The 18,898-nt window shown below is 44.1% G+C and overlaps 1 protein-coding gene across 13 annotated transcripts in view; it reads right to left on the reverse strand.

Moving 5' to 3' along the window:
* CDK12 (cyclin dependent kinase 12) overlaps positions 1–18,898 on the reverse strand; it is a 111,231-nt gene that overhangs the window by 58,073 nt on the left and 34,260 nt on the right. For all 13 annotated transcript variants that reach the window (XR_004054978.1, XR_004054977.1, XR_004054975.1 and 10 more), the window contains exons 5-8: positions 16,947–17,117; positions 12,037–12,226; positions 3,285–3,341; positions 511–612 (exon numbers count right to left, since the gene is read on the reverse strand). Coding sequence is in view for 4 of the 13 variants with exons in the window: in XM_030923103.1 (XP_030778963.1) it covers positions 511–612; positions 3,285–3,341; positions 12,037–12,226; positions 16,947–17,117 (520 nt within the window). In the remaining 9 variants the exon portion in view is untranslated. The remainder of the gene's footprint in view (positions 1–510; positions 613–3,284; positions 3,342–12,036; positions 12,227–16,946; positions 17,118–18,898) is intronic.

Below are 18,898 nucleotides of genomic sequence, written 5' to 3' on the forward strand. Positions count from 1 at the left end.
GCGCCACTGCACTCCAGCCTGGGCAAGAGAGTGAGACTCCTTCTCAAAAAAAAAAAAAAAAAAAAAAAGATAAAAAATCATGCTAAAATATATATGTATCATCACAAGGATACAATCTCTGAAATCCAGACTACAAAAGGCTGGATAGGACAAGTGAAATAGTTTCTTCTAAGGAAATTATAAGGAAACAAAATAAATCAAAATTAGGTAACATAGAAGGGGAATGTAAAATTAAAAGATTTGATGTAATCAATTGCAATCTATGAACCTTATTGGATATCTTATTTCCAAATAAGATATCAATTCAAACAAAGTTTAAACAAAAAAAAGAAGAAATCTGTTTTTTAAAAAAAGGGTCTCTGACATTAAGAAATATTCAACAGATTCCCCAGAAATCTGGCCAAAAGTTTATCGCCATAAGAGCTCTAAAAAGCCAGTGTACAGAGAAAACAAAGTACAAGTCAACAATACGTAAGTTACAGACAAGAGAAAAACTTAACAGAACCTTACCCACAGCTCCAAACATCTATGGCTGGTGTGTAACGTTCCTCTCCTAGCAGTAGTTCTGGAGGTCGGTACCACAGAGTAATGACTTTGTTTGTGTAAGGGCGACTGAAATATAAAAAACAACCATGACATAAACTTACAATGGCTTCTGATGAAAAATATTCATATAACTAAATGCAAATAGAAATAGGTGCCAGGCCGCGCGCGGTGGCTCAAGCCTGTAATCCCAGCACTTTGGGAGGCCGAGACGGGCGGATCACGAGGTCAGGAGATCGAGACCATCCTGGCTAACACGGTGAAACCCCGTCTCTACTAAAAAATACAAAAAACTAGCCGGGCGAGGTGGCGGGCGCCTGTAGTCCCAGCTGCTCCGGAGGCTGAAGCAGGAGAATGGCGTAAACCCGGGAGGCGGAGCTTGCAGTGAGCCGAGATCCAGCCACTGCACTCCAGCCCGGGCTAGAGCGAGACTCCGTCTCAAAAAAAAAAAAAAAAAAAAAAAAAAAAAAAAGAAATAGGTGCCAAATGAAGATGAGACTGAAAAACAAATCCATAGCAACCTGACACTCCAAAAGTAAACTGGTCAGAAGTGGGAGATGAAGAAATAACTTCCAGGCTGGGTGTGGTGGCTCACACCTGTAATCCCAGCACTTTGGGAGGCCGAGGTGGGTGGATCACAAGGTCAGGAGATCGAGACCACGGTGAAACCCCGTCTCTACTAAAAATACAAAAAAACTAGCCGGGTGCAGTGGCGGGCACCTGTAGTCCCAGTTACTTGGGAGGCTGAGGCAGGAGAATGGCGTGAACCCGGGAGGCAGAGCTTGCAGTGAGCTGAGATCACACCACTGCACTCCAGCCTGGGTGACAGAGGAAGACTCCGTCTCAATAAAAAAAAAAAGAAGTAACTTCCAGGCCTAGCATGGTGGCTCATGCCTATAATCCCAACACTTTGGGAGGCCTATAGGGGAGAATCATTTGAGGCCAGTTCAAGACCAGCCTGGTCAACATTGCAAGATCTCACCTCTATTTTTTTTTTTTTTTTTTTGAGACGAAGTCTTGCTCTGTCCCCCAGGCTGGAGTACAGTGGTACCATCTCCACTTATTGCAAACTCTGCCTCCTGGGTTCATGCCATTCTCCTGCCTCAGCCTCCCGAGTAGCTGGGACTACAGGCACCCACCACCATACCTGGCTCATTTTTTGTATTTTTAGTAGAGACGGGATTTCACCCTGTTAGCCAGGATGGTCTTGATCTCCTGACCTCAGGTGATCCACCCACCTGGGCCTCCCAAAGTGCTGGGATGACAGGCGTGAGCCACCGCGCCTGGCCTATTAAAAGAAAAGGAAAAAGGCAAGGCGCGGTGGCTCACACCTGTCATCCCAGCACTTTGGGAGGCCGAGTGGAGTGGATCACCTAAGGTTGGGAATTCGAGAGCAGCGTGACCAACAAGGAGAAAACCCGTCTCCACTAAAAATACAAAATTAGCTAGGCGTGGTGGTGCAGGCCTGTAATCCCAGTTAGTTGGGAGGCTGAGGAAGGGGAATTGCTTGAACCTGGGAAGCAGAGGTTTCAGTGAGCCAAGATCGTGCCATTACACTCCAGCCTGGGCAACAAGTGCAAATCTCCGGGAAAGAAAAAGAAAAAGGAAGAGAAGAGAAAAGAGAGAGAAATAAATAACTTCCATTCTACTTTATTTATTCCAGCCAAGGGACGATTCAAGAATTTAGATAAAATTTGCTGCCTAAAATCTAAGTGACAACGCTTGCAGATAATTAGGGAACTCTAACAGTTGCTGCAACTTGCAGAATACTAGAATATCCAGGAATAAAAAAGATTCTTAGCTGGGTGCAGTGGCTCATGCCTGTAATCCCAGCACTTTGAGAAGCTGAGGCAGATGAATCACGAGATCAGGAGTTTGAGACCAGCCTGGCCAACATGGTGAAACCCCGTCTCTACTAAAAATACAAAAATTAGCTGGGAATAGTGGTGGGCACCTGTAATCCCAGCTACTCGGGAGGCTGAGACAGGAGAATTGCTTGAACCTGAGAGGTGGAGGTTGCAGTGAGTGGAGATCATGCCACTGCACTCCAGCCCAGGTGACAGAGTGAGACTCTGTCTCAAAAAAAAAAAAAAAAACAAAAAGAAAAGGCCAGGCACAGTGGCTCATGCCTGTAATCCCAGTACTTTGGGAGGCCAAGGCGGGTAGATCATGAGGTCAGGAGATCGAGACCATCCTGGCTAACATGGTGAAACCCTTTCTCTTCTAAAAACACAAAAAATTAGCCAGGCATGGTGGCGGGCGCCTGTAGTCCCAGCTACTCGGGAGGCTGAGGCAGGAGAATGGCTTGAACCTGGGAGGCAGAGCTTGCAGTGAGCCGAGATTGCACCACTGCACTCTGGTCTGGGCGACTAAGCAAGACTCTGTCTCAAAAAAAAAAAAAAAAAAATTATTGGCTGGTTGCGGTGGCTCATGTCTATAATCCCAGCACTTTGGGAGGCTGAGGCAGGTAGATAGCTTGAGCCCATGAGTTCAATACTACCCTGGGCAACATAGCAAAACCCTTTCTCTACTAAAAATACAAAAATTAGCCAGGTGTGATGGTACCCACCTATGGTCCCAGCTACTTGTGAGATTAGGGTGGGAGAATCACCTGAGCCCACAGAGGTTGAGGCTGCAGTGAGCTGAGATCAAGCCATGCACTCCAGCCTGAGCAACAGAGTAAGACCCTGCCTCAAAAAAACAAACCTTATTTCCCATATGTAATTTTATTAATGCCTTACCTCTCTTCAGAGTTATAGAGCCGAGCAAGTCCAAAATCTGCTAGTTTGATTTGCCCACTGTAAAACAAAAAACAATTATTTTCATAAGCAATAGTTGTGGCCTCCAAAATACACCTGAAAAGTCATGCGCCAAGTTAGGAGCTAAAGGAATTACAAAAATAAACTTTAACTTCTGCTCTCTTCGTTCTACTCTTTTCTCTTTCTTTTTTAAAAATTTCATACAGGCCAGGCGCGGTGGCTCAAGCCTGTAATTCCAGCACTTTGGGAGGCCGAGACGGGCGGATCACGAGGTCAGGAGATCGAGACCATCCTGGCTAACACGGTGAAACCCCGTCTCTACTAAAAAAATACAAAAAAACTAGCCGGGCGATGTGGCGGGTGCCTGTAGTTCCAGTTACTCAGGAGGCTGAGGCAGGAGAATGGCGTAAACCCGGGAGGCGGAGCTTGCAGTGAGCTGAGATCCAGCCACTGCACTCCAGCCCAGAGGACAGAGCGAGACTCCGTCTCAAAAAAAAAAAAAGAAAAAGAAAAAAAAAGACAAAAACCTTTTTTGACTAGTTCAATTATAATGCTGTAGGCTTTTAAAAAAAAACAAACTACTATTACATTTTCTGAATTTGACTCCTTAGCTAAGTTTATTTCATGGTAAACAACAGTACCTAGAACCTGCTAGATTAAATACTTATTGTTGGGAAAAAAAGAAATGAGCTGTTCTAGATTGAGAAAGATTTAAGAGGGCAAACAGACTGGGCATGGTGGCTCACACCTGTAATCCCAGAACTTTGGGAGGCCACTGCACTCTAGCCTAGGCAACAGAGCAAGACCCTATCTCTGAAAAAACAAGCAAAGAAACCCAGTTTCCTGGGCCCCATTCTTAGAGATGCTGACTCAGTAGAACGTGGCTCATGAATCTGCATTTCTAGCAGGCCCATATGTGATGCCAATGCAGCTGGCCTGAGAATCAGGCTTTGAGAATCACTTCAAGGAGATCCCAACCATGTTTCACTCTGCTCAGTAATGTTTCTTTTTTTTTTTTTTTTTGGAGACAGAGTCTCACTCTATCACCCACGCTGGAGTGCAGTGGTGCAACCGTGGCTCACTGCAGCCTTGATGATCTCCCGGGTTCAAGTGATTCTCTAGCCTCAGCCTCCCGAGTAGCTGGGACTACAGGCATGCACCAATATGCTCAGCTAATTATTTTATTTTTTTGTAGAGACAGAGTTCCCCTGTGTTGCCCAGACTGGTCTTAAATTCCTGTGCTCAAGTGATCCTCCCTCCTCAGCCTCCCAAAGAGCTGGAAGTACAGGCATGGGCCACCATGACTGGCCTCTGCTCAATATTCTATCCTTGACAGTGATATAAAGGAATTCTGTTTTTTTTAAGTTCCAGGGTACATGTGCAGGTTTGTTACACAGGTAAATGTGTGCCATGGTGGTGTGCTGCACCTCTTGACCCATCACCAAAGTATTAAGCCCAACAAGCATTAGTTATTTTTCCTGATGCTCTCTCTCCTCCTGCATGAAGGAATAATTTTGAAAACTGCAAGGCAAAATGTTGGGAATCTATTTTAAAACTCTTTATTCATTGGAGGGGGTGGACAACGCAAAAAAACCCAACAACTATTTATTGACTACTTTGGATTATGATCATTATCTAAATTCCTGTAACCTCTTTAGTCATATTTACAGCCTTGCTACCTCTTAGGGCAAGAAAAGCCAGCTCGCTCTCTTACAGGAAGCCAATGTAGGTGTCTAATAGCTCAGATCAGGCAAAAAAATGAGATACAGATTGCGCATCCAAATCCAAAAATCTGAAATCCAAAAATTTTCAGAACCTTTTCCCCCGTCTCTGTCTGAAGCAAAATCTGAAACTTTTTGAGTGCCAACATGATACTCAAAGGATATACTCACTGGAACATTTCAGATTTGGGATGTTCAGAACCAGTAAATATAATGTAAATATTCCAAAATCTACAAAAATCTGAAATCCAAAAGAATTTTCATCTCAAGTACAGGGGATACTGAATATGTAGTACAGAAAAAAGGCCAAGAGGTGCTCCCCAAAATATGAACATGGGACAATATTAAAACAAGGTAACTACCAGCAACAAACTTCTACATTAAATCAATGCTTATTCCTAGTCAAGTTAAAGGTACCTTATCCATTTGCCCCAAACACCATTACGTTAAGTTCAATTTATAAGCAAATTGTGAGAAAAGCAGAAAGAAACAGTTAACTTATATTGAGATAAAGATGATCCTCAAATTACTTGGTATCCTTACTCTGAAAGCCTGAGACGATTCAAGATTCAAGGCACATAGTATGACTGAAAGTTAAAATAGAAATGGATATATAGTTACAGAAATCAGGGTAGACCTGAATATCACCAGCATCTAACATATTTCCTGCCTGGCTCATACTAGGTACTAAATAAATGTTTATTAAATGAATTTAGTCTGCTATAGAACCTGTTGATAGCACTTTTTTTTTTTTTTCCCCCAAAAAGATTGAGTTTCACTCTTGTTACCCAGGCTGGAGTGCAATGGCGCTATCTCGGCTCACTTGCAACCTCTGCCTCCCGAGTGGCTGGGATTATAGGCATGCACCATCACTCATGGCTAATTTTGTATTTTTAGTAGAGATGGCGTTTCTCCATGTTGGTCAGGCTGGTCTTGAACTCCCTACCTCAGGTGATCCACCTGCCTTGGCCTCCCAAAGTGCTGGGATTACAGGCATGAGCCACCAAGCCAGGCCGCTGATAGCACTTTTACTGACTCCTGCTTTTCCTTCCAACTAAACCATTAAGGTGACTCAGTATGAAGTGTGGAAGTATTGGTAACTTTTTGCAATATAAAATAGAACAGGCTGGGTGCAGTGGCTCACGCCTGTAGTCCCAACACTTTGGGAGACCGAGGCAGGCGGATCATTTAAGTCAGGAGTTTGAAACCAGCCTGGTGAAACCAGGTGAAACCCCGTCTCTACTAAAAATACAAACATCAGATGGGCGTGGCGTCGGACACCTATAGTCCTAGACACTTGGGAGGCTGAGGCAGGAGAATCGCTTGAACGTGGGAGGCCGAGGTTGCAGTGAGCCGAGATTGTGCCACTGCACTCCAGCCTAGGTGACACGGCGAGACTCCATCTCAAAAAATAAAATATAAAATAAATAAATAAATAAAATAAAATAAAATACAAAAGAAGTGCCATCATACTGTTTATGTCCTGTCTCAAAGGAATAAGATGAATACAGAAATATGTGGAGAATTCTTTCTAAGACCATGGTTTAACATTTTTGCCTTTTGACAAGACCTTCAAGTACACAGTGCCTCCACTCCCTCCCAGTTCAGCCCTCTCTCACATAATACTTCCTTCCCTTGCCTGCCTGGATCCCTTGGTTAATTAACCAAACTACTGTCTTCCTGGTTCCCTTAGCTTGTGATATAGCTAATCCATAAGTCCCTAATTCTGGATCATTAGAAAATCTGCCTTCTCCGCTCTACCTAGAGAGCTGAACACAAGTGCGAAGAATAAAAATCACATAATTGGCTGGGCGTGGTGGCTCACACCTGTAATCCTAGCACTTTAGGAGGCTGAGGTGGGTGTGGGTGGATCACTTGAGGTCAGAGGTTTGAGACCTAGCCTGGCCAACATGGTGAAACCCCATCTCTAAAAATACAAAAATTAGCCAGGTGTGGTGGCATGCGCCTGTAGTCCCAACTACTCGGGAGACGGAGGCAGGAGAACTGCTTGAACCCGGGAGGCAGAGGTTGCAGTGAGCCGAGATAGTGCCACTGCACTCCAGCCTGGGTGACAGAGTGAGACTCCATCTCAAAAAAAAAATAAAAATAAAAAATTATAAAATCATATTGTATGGTGCCACTGCAAAATGTGTGATTTTCCTCTCTCTGTTAATTCCTGAATGCTACTGATTAGTCCTTTTACTTGCCTGTAATCCGCAACTTCCATTCAGTAAGGCTGTCATTAGAGACCTTTGGCATTCTCCTTAATGCTCTAATCCATCCCCTACCCTCTTACACTTACTTAATAAATGATCTTCTTCAGTGAAAAAATTAAAGTCATTAGGTGAGAGGTACTTAACATCCTACCTTTTTCCAGTAAACTTACTTCCATCTATAATCTTACTTTCCTCTTTCCTTTTAATTACAGGTATCCCTCAGTATATCTATGGGATTGGTTCTAAGACTCCCATATATACCAAAATTCAAGCAAACTCAAGTCCTGCAGTAGGCTTTACAGAACCAGCATATATGAAACACTGGTACTCCATATACACAAGTTTCATATACTGCAAACATTGTTTTTTATTCGTCTTTGGTTGGATAAAAATCTGTGTATAAGTGGACATGCCACAGTTGAAACCCATGTTGTTCAAGGTTCAACGACACATAAAAAGTATGTCAATCTCTTTTCTTGACCAAGGATAATCAATCCCTCCACCTGTGGCCTCGATCCCATCTATTCTAGAACCTTTCTCCTTTAAATTATTTTGGTTCTTTGCCAAATCTTTTTTATTTTTTATTTTTTTATTTTTTTTGAGACCGAATCTCGCTCTGTCACCAGGGTGGAGTGCCGTGGCGCGATCTCAGCTCACTGCAACCTCCGCCTCCCGGGTTCAAACGATTCTCCTGCCTCAACCTCCTGAGTAGCTGGGACTACAGGCATGTGCCTCCATATCCAGTTAGTTTTTGTATTTTCAGTAGTGACGGGGTTTCACCATATTGGCCAGGATGGTCTCGATCTCTTGACCTTGTGATCCGCCCGCCTCGGCCTCCCAAAGTGCTGGGATTACAGGCGTGAGCCACCACACCCGGCCTTTTTTTTTTTTCCGAGACAGAGTCTTGCTCTGTTGCCAGGCTAGAGTGCAGTGGCGCAATCTCAACTCACTGCAACCTCCGTCTCCCAGGTTCAAGTGATTCTCCTGCCTCAGCCTCCCAAGTAGCTGGGATTACAGTCACGTGCCACCACACCCAGCTAATTTTTTGTATTTTAGTAGAGACAGGGCTTTACCATGTTGGGCAAGATGATCTCGATCTCCTGATCTCGTGATCCGCCCACCTCGGCCTCCCAAAGTGCTGGGATTACAGGCGTGAGCCACTGTGCCCAGCCCCCAAATCTTTAACTGCTCCCTTTGTATAGATTTTCTCTCTCCTTAGCATTTTTTTTTTTTTTTTTTTTTTTTTTTTTGAGACAGGGTCTTGCTCTGTCACCCAGGCTGGAGTGCAGTGGTGCAATCTCTGCGTCCCAGGTTCAAGCAATTCTCATGCCTTGGCCTCCTGGGCCTGGGACGGGATTAGAGGCATGCACCACCAAGCTCAGCTAATTTTTGTACTTTTAGTAGAGACAGAGTTTTGCTATGTTGGCCAGGCTGGTCTCGAACTCCTAGCATCAAGTGACCTGCCCAGCTCAGCCTCCCAAAGTGTTAAGATTTCACATGTGAGCCACCACATTGGCCTCCCCTTAGCATTTAAATGTATTCAAATATCTGCCGTCCTTAAAATTAAAAATTAAAGACACCCCCTATCACTACCTTCCCATTAATTGTGCTACTCATCCCCTTACTCCATACTAATATCACTACTGACCTTTTAATTTTCAGATTCTCTTATAATTTGCCTGCATCATCTGACATCAATGATCACTCCCTTCTTAAACTTGCCTATCTTGCATTCATATTTTCCTTATTTTCTTCCTATCTCTCTGACAATTTCTCTTGGGTGACATTTCTGATATATTTTCTATGCTTGGTAACTACCAAATCTGTACTGGTAGTTTGGAATTCCCAAATGACCGTGTGCTATTAAATATCACTACCCTGGATATATAAAAGACATATCCAAAAGAGATTTGCCTGTTACCCCATCCATCCTACTCTTCTGTCTTCCTTGTATTGGCTAGTAGTGCCACCCATCTAGATAGTTTTTCAAGCCAGAAACCTCTGAGTGGTCTTACTTTCTCTAATTCACTATCTACCATTCACTCATTCAACCAAAGTCTACAGATCTACTGAGTCCATCCCTACTAGTAGTGTCTGGGTTATGTCAAGCACTGACCATTTCTTACAAAGTTCTTAAGAGGGTCTCTCTCTGCCTCCAGTTTATGAGCATAAAGTGATAATTTGGCGACCTTTCCAAAACAGAGGACTGACTGCCTCTCTCTTCTATATAAAATGATTTGGTCTCATTTATACTTTGTAATTAAAATATAATGAACATCAAGGAATCCAACTCTGTTCTTCTCTCTACCTCTTGCCAACTGTTCTCTCTCTTCCTTGCCCAGCTGACAACCCTTCACCGTTTTCTCCAGGCCGTCTCACCCAGAGGTCTGAGTAGACACAGCTAAGTGGGTAAGGGAAGAGGCTGGATGGATCAGGCTAGACCATGGGATTCCTGTATCCTGCTTAGCAACCTGAGGAGGAAATTCAATTTAGTCTGGGACCTCATCAGCTTTCTGACTCTGGAAAGTCAGGAAGCAAAAGGGGCCTTACCCACCAGAAAGGACACCAAACGGAGCTGCAATTATTCCCTGCTTTGAGACATCTCCTCATGGAGGAGTAAAGGGAACAGCAGAAAGTATACTATAATATAGGCCAGAAGTTCTTAATGCATTATTTACTATAGATGGAGAGTCACCAACCTCCAACTTTACTAGGAATTATGAGTCAGAGAAAGCAACATAAATACGCTTTTGACCGGACGCAGTGGCTCACGCCTGTAATACCAGCACCTTGGGAGGCCAAGGCGGGCAGATACATGAGGTCAGGAGTTCAAGTCCAGCCTGGCCAATCTCTATTAAAAAAAGAAAAATTAGCTGGGCATGGTGGCGGACACTTGTAATCCCAGCTACAAAGGAGGCTGAGGCAGGAGCATCGCCTGAATCCAGGAGTTGGAGGTTGCAGTGAGATCCTGCCATTGAACTCCAGCCTGGGCGACAGAGTGATTAGACTCAGACTAAGATTATTTCTTTTTTTGAGATGGAGTCTCGCTCTGTCGCCCAGGCTGGATTGATCTCACCTCACTGCAACCTCCACCTCCTGGGTTCAAGTTATGCTGATCCTTGTCAAATACAGATAAAGTTTAAGTTCCTAAGTGGGGCATACAAGATCCATAAATGCGCTCTATGTAACTATCCAGCTTCATCTCTTGGCCGTTATGTGCTTCCCTTTTCTTACTCTAGAAATACTGACCTGTTTACAGGTTTCCAGACATAACATGTTATTTTCATGTTTATGTGCTTTTGTGGCATGCAGCTTCTTCTGCCTAGAAATTTGATCACCCACTATCAGTTTTTCAGATAAATTCTTATTCATTCCTCAAGGCTACATCTTTCCAGATACTCTCAAATTCAAAGGGAAAAAAATAATTGAGCTTAATAAAAGTTTACTGAACTGAGTAATTTATTTCTCCTGCAAAAGTTTTGAGTTCCAGTGTTCAATCGTCTCATGTGAGCCTTTTAGAGCTAAAATCTGGAAAGTCCCAGGAAACCATGCAAGATTGGTTATTCTACACCATAAAGAGAGGAAATGTGTCATAATCTTTCTTTTTTCCTATATAATGTCTGCCCCAGATAAAATTGAACCGAAATGTTTAAAACAATGAGTCAATCAGACAAAAATAGAGGTAAACAACCTAATTACCTAAAGAACTAAATACTTGCCCGATTTAAATGGTACCAGATTTGTTCTTTATTCCTCAGCAAGTAGGGCTGTTAAAGAAACTAGTGTGCCAGGGCCAGACGCAGTGGCTCACACCTGTAATCCCAGCACTTTGGGAGGCCGAGGTGGGCGGATCACAAGGTCAGGAGATCAAGACCATCCTGGCTAACACGGTGAAACCCCACCTCTACTAAAAATACAAAAAATCAGCTGGGTGTGGTGGCGGGTGCCTGTAATCCCAGCTACTCGGGAGGCTGAGGCAGGAGAATGGCGTGAACCCGGGAGACAGAGCTTGCGGTGAGCTGAGACCACGCCACTGCACTCCAGCCTGGGCGACAGAGCGAGACTGTCTCAAAAACAAAACAAAAAAAAAACTAGTGTGCCGGGCGCAGTGGCTCACACCTGTAATCCCAGCACTTTAGGAGGCTAAGGCGGGTGGATCACGAGGTCAGGAGTTCAAGACCAGCCTGGCCAATATAGTGAAACCCCATCTCTACTAAAAATACAAAAATTAGCTGAGCATGGTGCCGGGTGCCTGTAATCCCAGCTACTCGGGAGGCTGAGGCAGGAGAATCACTTGAACCTGGGAAGTGGAGGTTGCAGTGAGCTGAGATCACGCCACTACACTCCAGCCTGGACAACAAGAGTGAAACTCCGTCTCAAAAAAAAAAAAAACCTACTGTGCATAATACCTCTGATATTACCAATGCAGTATAGGCAAATAAACAGAAAAGAAGAAAGCAGATGATAAAAAACTTCTGATGAATTAACACCTGTTCATCACCAAATTCCTGCTTGTTTACACTATTAAAACCTATGAGTAAGTACTGGGCAGAAAAGGCCAATCACCAACTGCACATCAATGTTTACTCAGAAAGCTGGTAACCGAGAAAGGCTCAAGAACAGCCGAAGGAGCAGGCATGTTTCTCCCACACTGAACATAGGGAATATCACTAAAAACTCAATGTGTGTGTGAATACTGCACTATTAGGTCTAATTATAATACCAATTAACCATTTGAAACTAAAAAGGTCAGAGGAAAAGAGGAAAGAGATTAATCTTATTTGGTTACTATGTTACCTGTTATTCAGCAAAATGTTAGAACACTTAATATCCCGATGCAGGAAATTCTTTTTGTGACAGTAATCCAATCCTTCCATTAGCTGTTTCATGAACGACTTGATATGGTCTTCAGAAAAGTGCACCAAACCAGATTCTAGCAGTCCCATTAAGTCATGGTCCATATACTCAAATACAAGGTAAAAGGCACCTACACGAGACGAAAAAAAGTTAAAAACAAGAAAAAAAAAGAATGCTGAAGTAACAATGCCTCAATCCTAATATAATTTTGGAGTTGACCATAGGCTGTCTAGAAAAAACCCTTGCATTTTATAGATGAAGAAACTGAAACTAAGAGTAGTTGAATAATTAGCCCTTCCTAATAATAAGTAACAGAGCTAACATTTGAATTAATCTTCTGTGGCTGGGCACGGTGGCAGATGCCTGTAATTCCAGCACTTTGGGAGGCCGAGGAGGGCGGGTCACTTGAGGTCATGAGTTCAACACCAGCCTGCTCAACATGGTGAAACCCCATTTTGACTAAAAAAAAAAATACAAAAATTAGTTGGGCATGGGTGGCACGTGCCTATAATCCCAGCTACTTGAGGTCAGGAGTTCAAGACAAGCTTGGCCAACATGGTGAAACCCTAACTCTGCTAAAAATACAAAAATTACCTGGGCGTGGTGGCATGCACCTGTAATTCCAACTACTCAGGGAGGCTGAGGCATGAGAATTACTTGAACCTGGGAGGCGGAGGTTGCAGTGAGCCAAGACAGTGGCACTGCACTCCAGCCTGGGTGAAAAGAGCAAGATTCCGTCTCAAAAAAAATAAAGGAAAAAAATAAAATCGTAGTATTTAAAAATTGAGAGAAAAATGAATCAATGAATTCAATCCCTTAAATTTGGGGCTGTGTTCAGTGACTCATGCCTGTAATCCCCACATTTTGAGGAGCTGAGGTGAGAGGATTGCCTGAGCTTTGGAAACCAGACTGGGCAAAATAGTGAGACAGCATCTCCACAAAAAAATTTATAAATTAGCTAGGTGTGATGGTGCTTGCCTATATTCCTGGATACTTGGGAGGCCGAAGCAAGAGAATCATATGAGCCCAGGAGTTCGAGGCTACAATAAGCTGTGATTGCACCAATGTACTCTAGCCTAGGTGAGAAAGCAAGATTCTGTCTACAAAAAACTAAAAAAAAAGTAGTATGGCCAGGCGCGGTGGCTTACGCCTATAATCCCAGCACTTTGGGAGGCCAAGGTGGGCAGATCACTTGAGGTCAGGAGTTTGAAACCAGCCCGGCCCACACGGTGAAACTTCATCTCTACTAAAAACACAAAACAGTTAGCCGGGCGTGGTGGTGCACACTTGTAATCCCAGCTACTTGGGAGGCTGAGGCAGGAGAACTGCTTGAACCCAGGAGGTGGAAATTGCAGTCAGCTGAGATCATGCCACTGTACTCCAGCCTGGCCGACACAGCAAGACTCCATCTCAAAAAAAAGAGAGAGAAAAAAAAAGTATCTTGGAGAGATTCAGTTAAGACCTCAAATTAATAAGAAAAACACTAAAATTGCAAAAAATACGTAGGCAAAGGACACCTCAAAAAAGAGACCAGGTATGTTGGCTAATGCCTATAACCCCAGCAATTTAGGAGGCCAAAGCAGGAGGACGGCTTGAGGCCCAGAGTTCAAGACCAGGCTGGGTTGGCCGGGCACGGTGGCTCACACCTGTAATCCCAGCACTATGGGAGGCCAAGACAGGAGGATCACAAGGTCAGGAGATCGAGACCATCCTGGTTAACACAGTGAAACCCCGTCTCTACTAGAAATACAAAAAAATGAGCCAGGCGTGGTGGTGGGCGCTCGTAGTCCCAGCTACTCGGGAGGCTGAGGCAGGAGAATGGCGTGAACCTGGGAGACAGAGCTTGCAGTGAGCAGAGATCACGCCATTGCACTCCAGCCTGGGCGACTGAGTGAGACTCCATCTCAAAAAAAAAACAAAAAAAACAAAAAAAACCGACCAGGCTGGGCAACACAGCAAAATCCTGTTTCTACCAAAATTTTTAAACATCAGCCAGGAGTGCTGTCTAGTCCTAGTTACTTGGGAGTCTGAGTCAGGAGGATCACCTGAACCCAGGAGTTCAGTTACAGTGAGCTGTGATCATGTCACTGCACTGCAGCCTGGGTGACAGAGCAAGATTCTGTCTCAAAAAACAAAAAAAAAGAGAGAAAGAGAGAGGGAGAGAATGTAAAAGTAGTAACACAGAGAAGACCCAAAATATTAGGAATATAATCCAAAATGACATTGGCTGGGTGCGGTGTCTGTAATCCCAGCACTTTAGGAGGCCAAGGTGAGCAGACTGCTTGAGCCCAGGAGTTAGAGACCTGCCTGGGCAACATAGAGAGATCCCATTTCTACTAAAAATATAAAAAATCAGCTGGATGTGGTGGTGCATGCCTGTTGTCCCAGCTAATCAGGAGGCTGAGGCATGGAGAATCACTTGAGCCTAGAGGTTGAGGATATAATGAACTATGATCACCACTGTACTCCAGCCTGGGTGACACACTGAGACTCTGTCTCAAAAAATAAAAATTAAATTAAAATAATATATAAAATAATAATATCATACTTAACCTATCCAGATAACAATTTTTTTTTGGAGACAGGGTCTTGATCTGTTGCCCAGGCTCAAGTACAGCGACACAATCTCGGCTCACTGCAACCTCTACCTCCTGGGTTCAAGCAATTCTCCTGCCTCAACTTTCCCAGTAGCTGGGATTAAAAGTGCCCAGCACCATGCCCAGTGAATTTTTGCATTTTTAGTAGAGAGGGGTTTCACCATGTTGGCCAGGCTTGTCTCAAACTCCTGACTTCAGGTGATCCGCCTGCCTTGGTCTCCCAAAGTACTGGGATTATAGGCATGAGCAAACACACCTAGTCCAGAAGACAATTTTTAAAAAAGATATACTTGGCCGGGTACACTGGCTCACGTCTGTAATCCCAGCACTTTGGGAGGCCAAGGTGGGCGATCACCTGGGGTCAGGAGTTTGAGACCAGCCCAGCCAGATGGCGAAACCTTGTCTCTAATAAAAATACCAAAATTAGCCGGCAGTGGTGGCGTGTGCCTGTAATCCCACCTAATCCAAAGGCTGAGGCAGGAGAATCACTTGAACACAGGAGGCGGAGGTTGCAGTGAGCTGAGACTGCATCACTGCACTTGAGCCTGGGCGACAGAGTGAGACTCCTTCTCAAAATTAAAAAAAAAAAAAAAGATATACTCAATGTTGGGGATGATACACTGAGATGGATACCCACTGGATATACTATTTTTCTTAAAAGGAATCTGACATTAAATATGAAAATCCATTTGACCAAATAACTCTTACATCAAAAATGCTATACAATGAAAATAAATCATAACGCAAAGATTTATGCAGAAAGATACTCAAGGCATTGCTATTACGTTTTTTGGGTTTTTTTTTTTGAGACAGAGTTTTGCTCTTGTCACCCAGGCTGGAGTGCAATGGCATGATCTCCACTCACTGCAACCTCCGCCTACCGGGTTCAAATGATTCTCCTGTCTCAGCCTCCCAAGCAGCTGAAGATTACAGGTGCTCGCCACCATGCCCAGCTAAATATTGTATTTTTAGTAGAGATGGGGTTTCACCATTTTGGCCAGGCTGGTCTCGAACTCCTGACCTCAGGTGATCAACCCAACTCGGCCTCCCAAAGTGTTGGGATTACAGAGATGAGTCACTGCACCTGGCCTATTATTTTTTTTTTATTGAAAATTGGCAACTAATTGCTCAAAAGGGACTGGTAAATTTGGGTTCATGTTTATGCATAGCCATTAAAATGTGTTAATGATATGAGAAATTGCTTATGACAACACTAAATAACCTTTATAATAATTGCTTATTATACAACACTAAATAATCTTTGATCTTAGCTTTGTTAAAATAAATACAGTAGATATGGCATAAAGTACTAAAAGCAGGGCTTTCAAAGTACTAAAAGCAGGGCTGAGTGTGGTGGCTCACCCTTGTAATCCCGGCTCTTTGGCAGGCTGAGGCGGATGATTGACTGAGGTCGGGAGTTCGAGACCAGCCTGGTCAACATGGTGAAACCTGGTCTCTACTAAAATTATAAAAATTAGCTGGGAGTAGTGGCACGTGCCTGTAATCCCAGCTACCCAGCTACCTGGGAGGCTGAGGCAGGAGAATCGCTTGAACCTGGGAAGTGGAGGTTGCAGTAAGCCAAGATAGAGCCAATGGACTCCAGCCTGGGTGAGTGAAACTCTTGTCTCAAAAAAAAAAAAAAAAAAAAAAAAAAGAACTAAAAGCAAATATACCAAAATGTATTAATACTTCAGTGGTTTTCCATGGATGGTAGCATATACGGAGAAAATAGGAGATAAACTACTACCATCTTCTTTTTCTTCTTCTATGTTTTCAGTTTTTCCACCAAAGGCATGCATGCATCATATCCATTCATTCACTTATTATTTTATAATTTAAAAAAAAAAAAAAAAAAAAAAAAAACACAGACACGAGGCCAGGCATGGTAGCTCACTCCCGTAATCCCAGCACTTTGGGGGGCCAAGGTGGGCGGATCACCTGATCAGCTGGTCAGGAGTTTGAGACCAGCTTGACCAACATAGCGAAACCCCCTCTCCACTAAATATACAAAAATAAGCCCGGCATGATGGCGCATGCCTGTAATCCCTGCTACTTGGGGGCTGAGGCACAAGAATCACTTAAACCCGAGAGGCAGAGGTTGCAGTGAGCCAACATTGCACGACTGCAATCCGGGCTGGGTGACACTGCGAGACTCTGTCTGACAATGAACAGATAAATAAGAAAGAAAGAAAAAAAAAGAAAGGCAAAGATTGAACCAGTCTACCCTGTAAAAATGTGATTCTTTGCTGGTACCTTTATCCTTCTTGAAATCCAGTGCATCTTGTTTATCTGTGACAATTTCCTTCATGTTAACAACACTTCGATGGATTAACTGACGAAGAATTTTGATTTCACGAATGGCTGTGATTGGGAAGCCCTCTTTCTCATTGTCTAGTCTCACCTTCTTCAGAGCCACTAGTTCTCCTGCCGAAACAAATGTAAACTGTTATTATCAATGAGCATTTTTGGCCACTATTGTGAACCAGCAATATATGCCCTTGCTCCAGAAGACAAACTTAGTGCTTACTTTAATGCTTACACACGAGATACTTATACACCTTTAAAAAGTAAACTCTAGGCCGGGCGCAGTGGCTCACACCTGTAATCCCAATACTTTGGGAGGCCGAGGTGGATCACCTGAGGTCAAGAATTTGAGACCAGCCTAGCCAACGTGATGAAAATACAAAAATTAGCCGGGCATGGTGGTGGACGCCTGTAATCCCAGCTACTCAGGAGGCTGAGACAGGAGAATCGCTTGAACGCAGGAGGCGGAGGTTGCAGTGACCCGAGATCGCATCATTGCACTCCACCCTGGGTGACAGAGTGAGACTCCTCCTCAATAAAAAAACAAAAAAGGAAATTCTATATTCCCTTTCTTGGTTTTAATTTTATCTTAAGATATGGAATTTTTTTTTTTTTTCTTTTGGAGACAGTCTTGCTCTGTCACCCAGGCTGCAGTGCAGTGGCGTGACCTCCGCTCACTGCAACCTCCGCCTCCTAGGTTCAAGTGATTCTCCTGCCTCCGCCTCCTGAGTAGCTGGGACTACAGGCGTGTGGCACCATGCCCGGCTAATTTTTTCTATTTTTAGTAGACACGGGGGTTTCACCATGTTAGCCAGGATGGTCTCAATCTCCTGACCTTGTGATCTGCCCACCTGGCCTCCCAAAGTGCTGAAATTATAGGCATGAGTCACCGCACCCAGCTGGAGAGTTTTAAAAATTATAATTATAGTATTCTTTTGGAAACCTCTGATCTACTCAATTAACTTTTGGAGACAAAATTAGAACTAAAAATTTGGCCAGGCATGGTGGCTCACGCCTGTAATCCCAGCACTTAGGGAGGCTGAGGTGGGTGGATCATTTCAGGTGAGGAGTTTGAGACCAGACTGGAGTTCGAGACCGCCTGGCCAACATGGTAAAACCCCATCTCTACTAAAAATACAGAAATTAGCTGGGCTTGGTGGCACGTGCCTATAATGTCAGCTACTCAGGAGGCTGACCCAGGGGTATCACTTGAACCCAGGAGGCGGAGCCTGCAGTGAGCAGACACTGACCCACTGCACTCCAGCCTGGATGACAGTGCAAGACTCCATATCAAAAAATAAAAATAAAACAAGGCCCAGCGCTCACACCTATAATCCCAGCTCACACCTATAATCCCAGCACTTTGGGAGGCCAAGGCAGACAGACTGCTTGAGGTCAGGAGTTCAAGACCAACCTGGATGACACAGTGACACCTTGTCTCTACTAAAAAAAAAACAAAAATTAGTCAGGTGTGGTTGCGCACGGTCTGTAATCCCAGTTACTCAGGAAGCTGAGGCAGGAGAATGGCGTGAACCCGGGAGGCGGAGCTTGCAGTGAGATCACATCACTGCACTCCAGCCTGGGGGACAGAGCAAGACTCCGCCTCAAAAAAAAAAAAAAAAAAAGAAAAACACCTCAGAATTTACTTTTGCTAAATCTACTTAAGATATTAGGAATGCTGGCCGGGCGCGGTGCCTCAAGCCTGTAATCCCAGCACTTTGGGAGGCCGAGACGGGCGGATCACGAGGTCAGGAGATCGAGACCATCCTCGCTAACATGGTGAAACCCCGTCTCTACTAAAAATACAAAAAACTAGCCAGGCGACCTGGCGGGCGCCTGTAGTCCCAGCTACTCGGGAGGCTGAGGCTGGAGAATGGCGTAAACCCGGGAGGCGGAGCTTG

The sequence above is a fragment of the Rhinopithecus roxellana genome, chromosome 19, assembly GCF_007565055.1.
Source record: "Rhinopithecus roxellana isolate Shanxi Qingling chromosome 19, ASM756505v1, whole genome shotgun sequence".
Taxonomy (NCBI): domain Eukaryota; kingdom Metazoa; phylum Chordata; class Mammalia; order Primates; family Cercopithecidae; genus Rhinopithecus; species Rhinopithecus roxellana.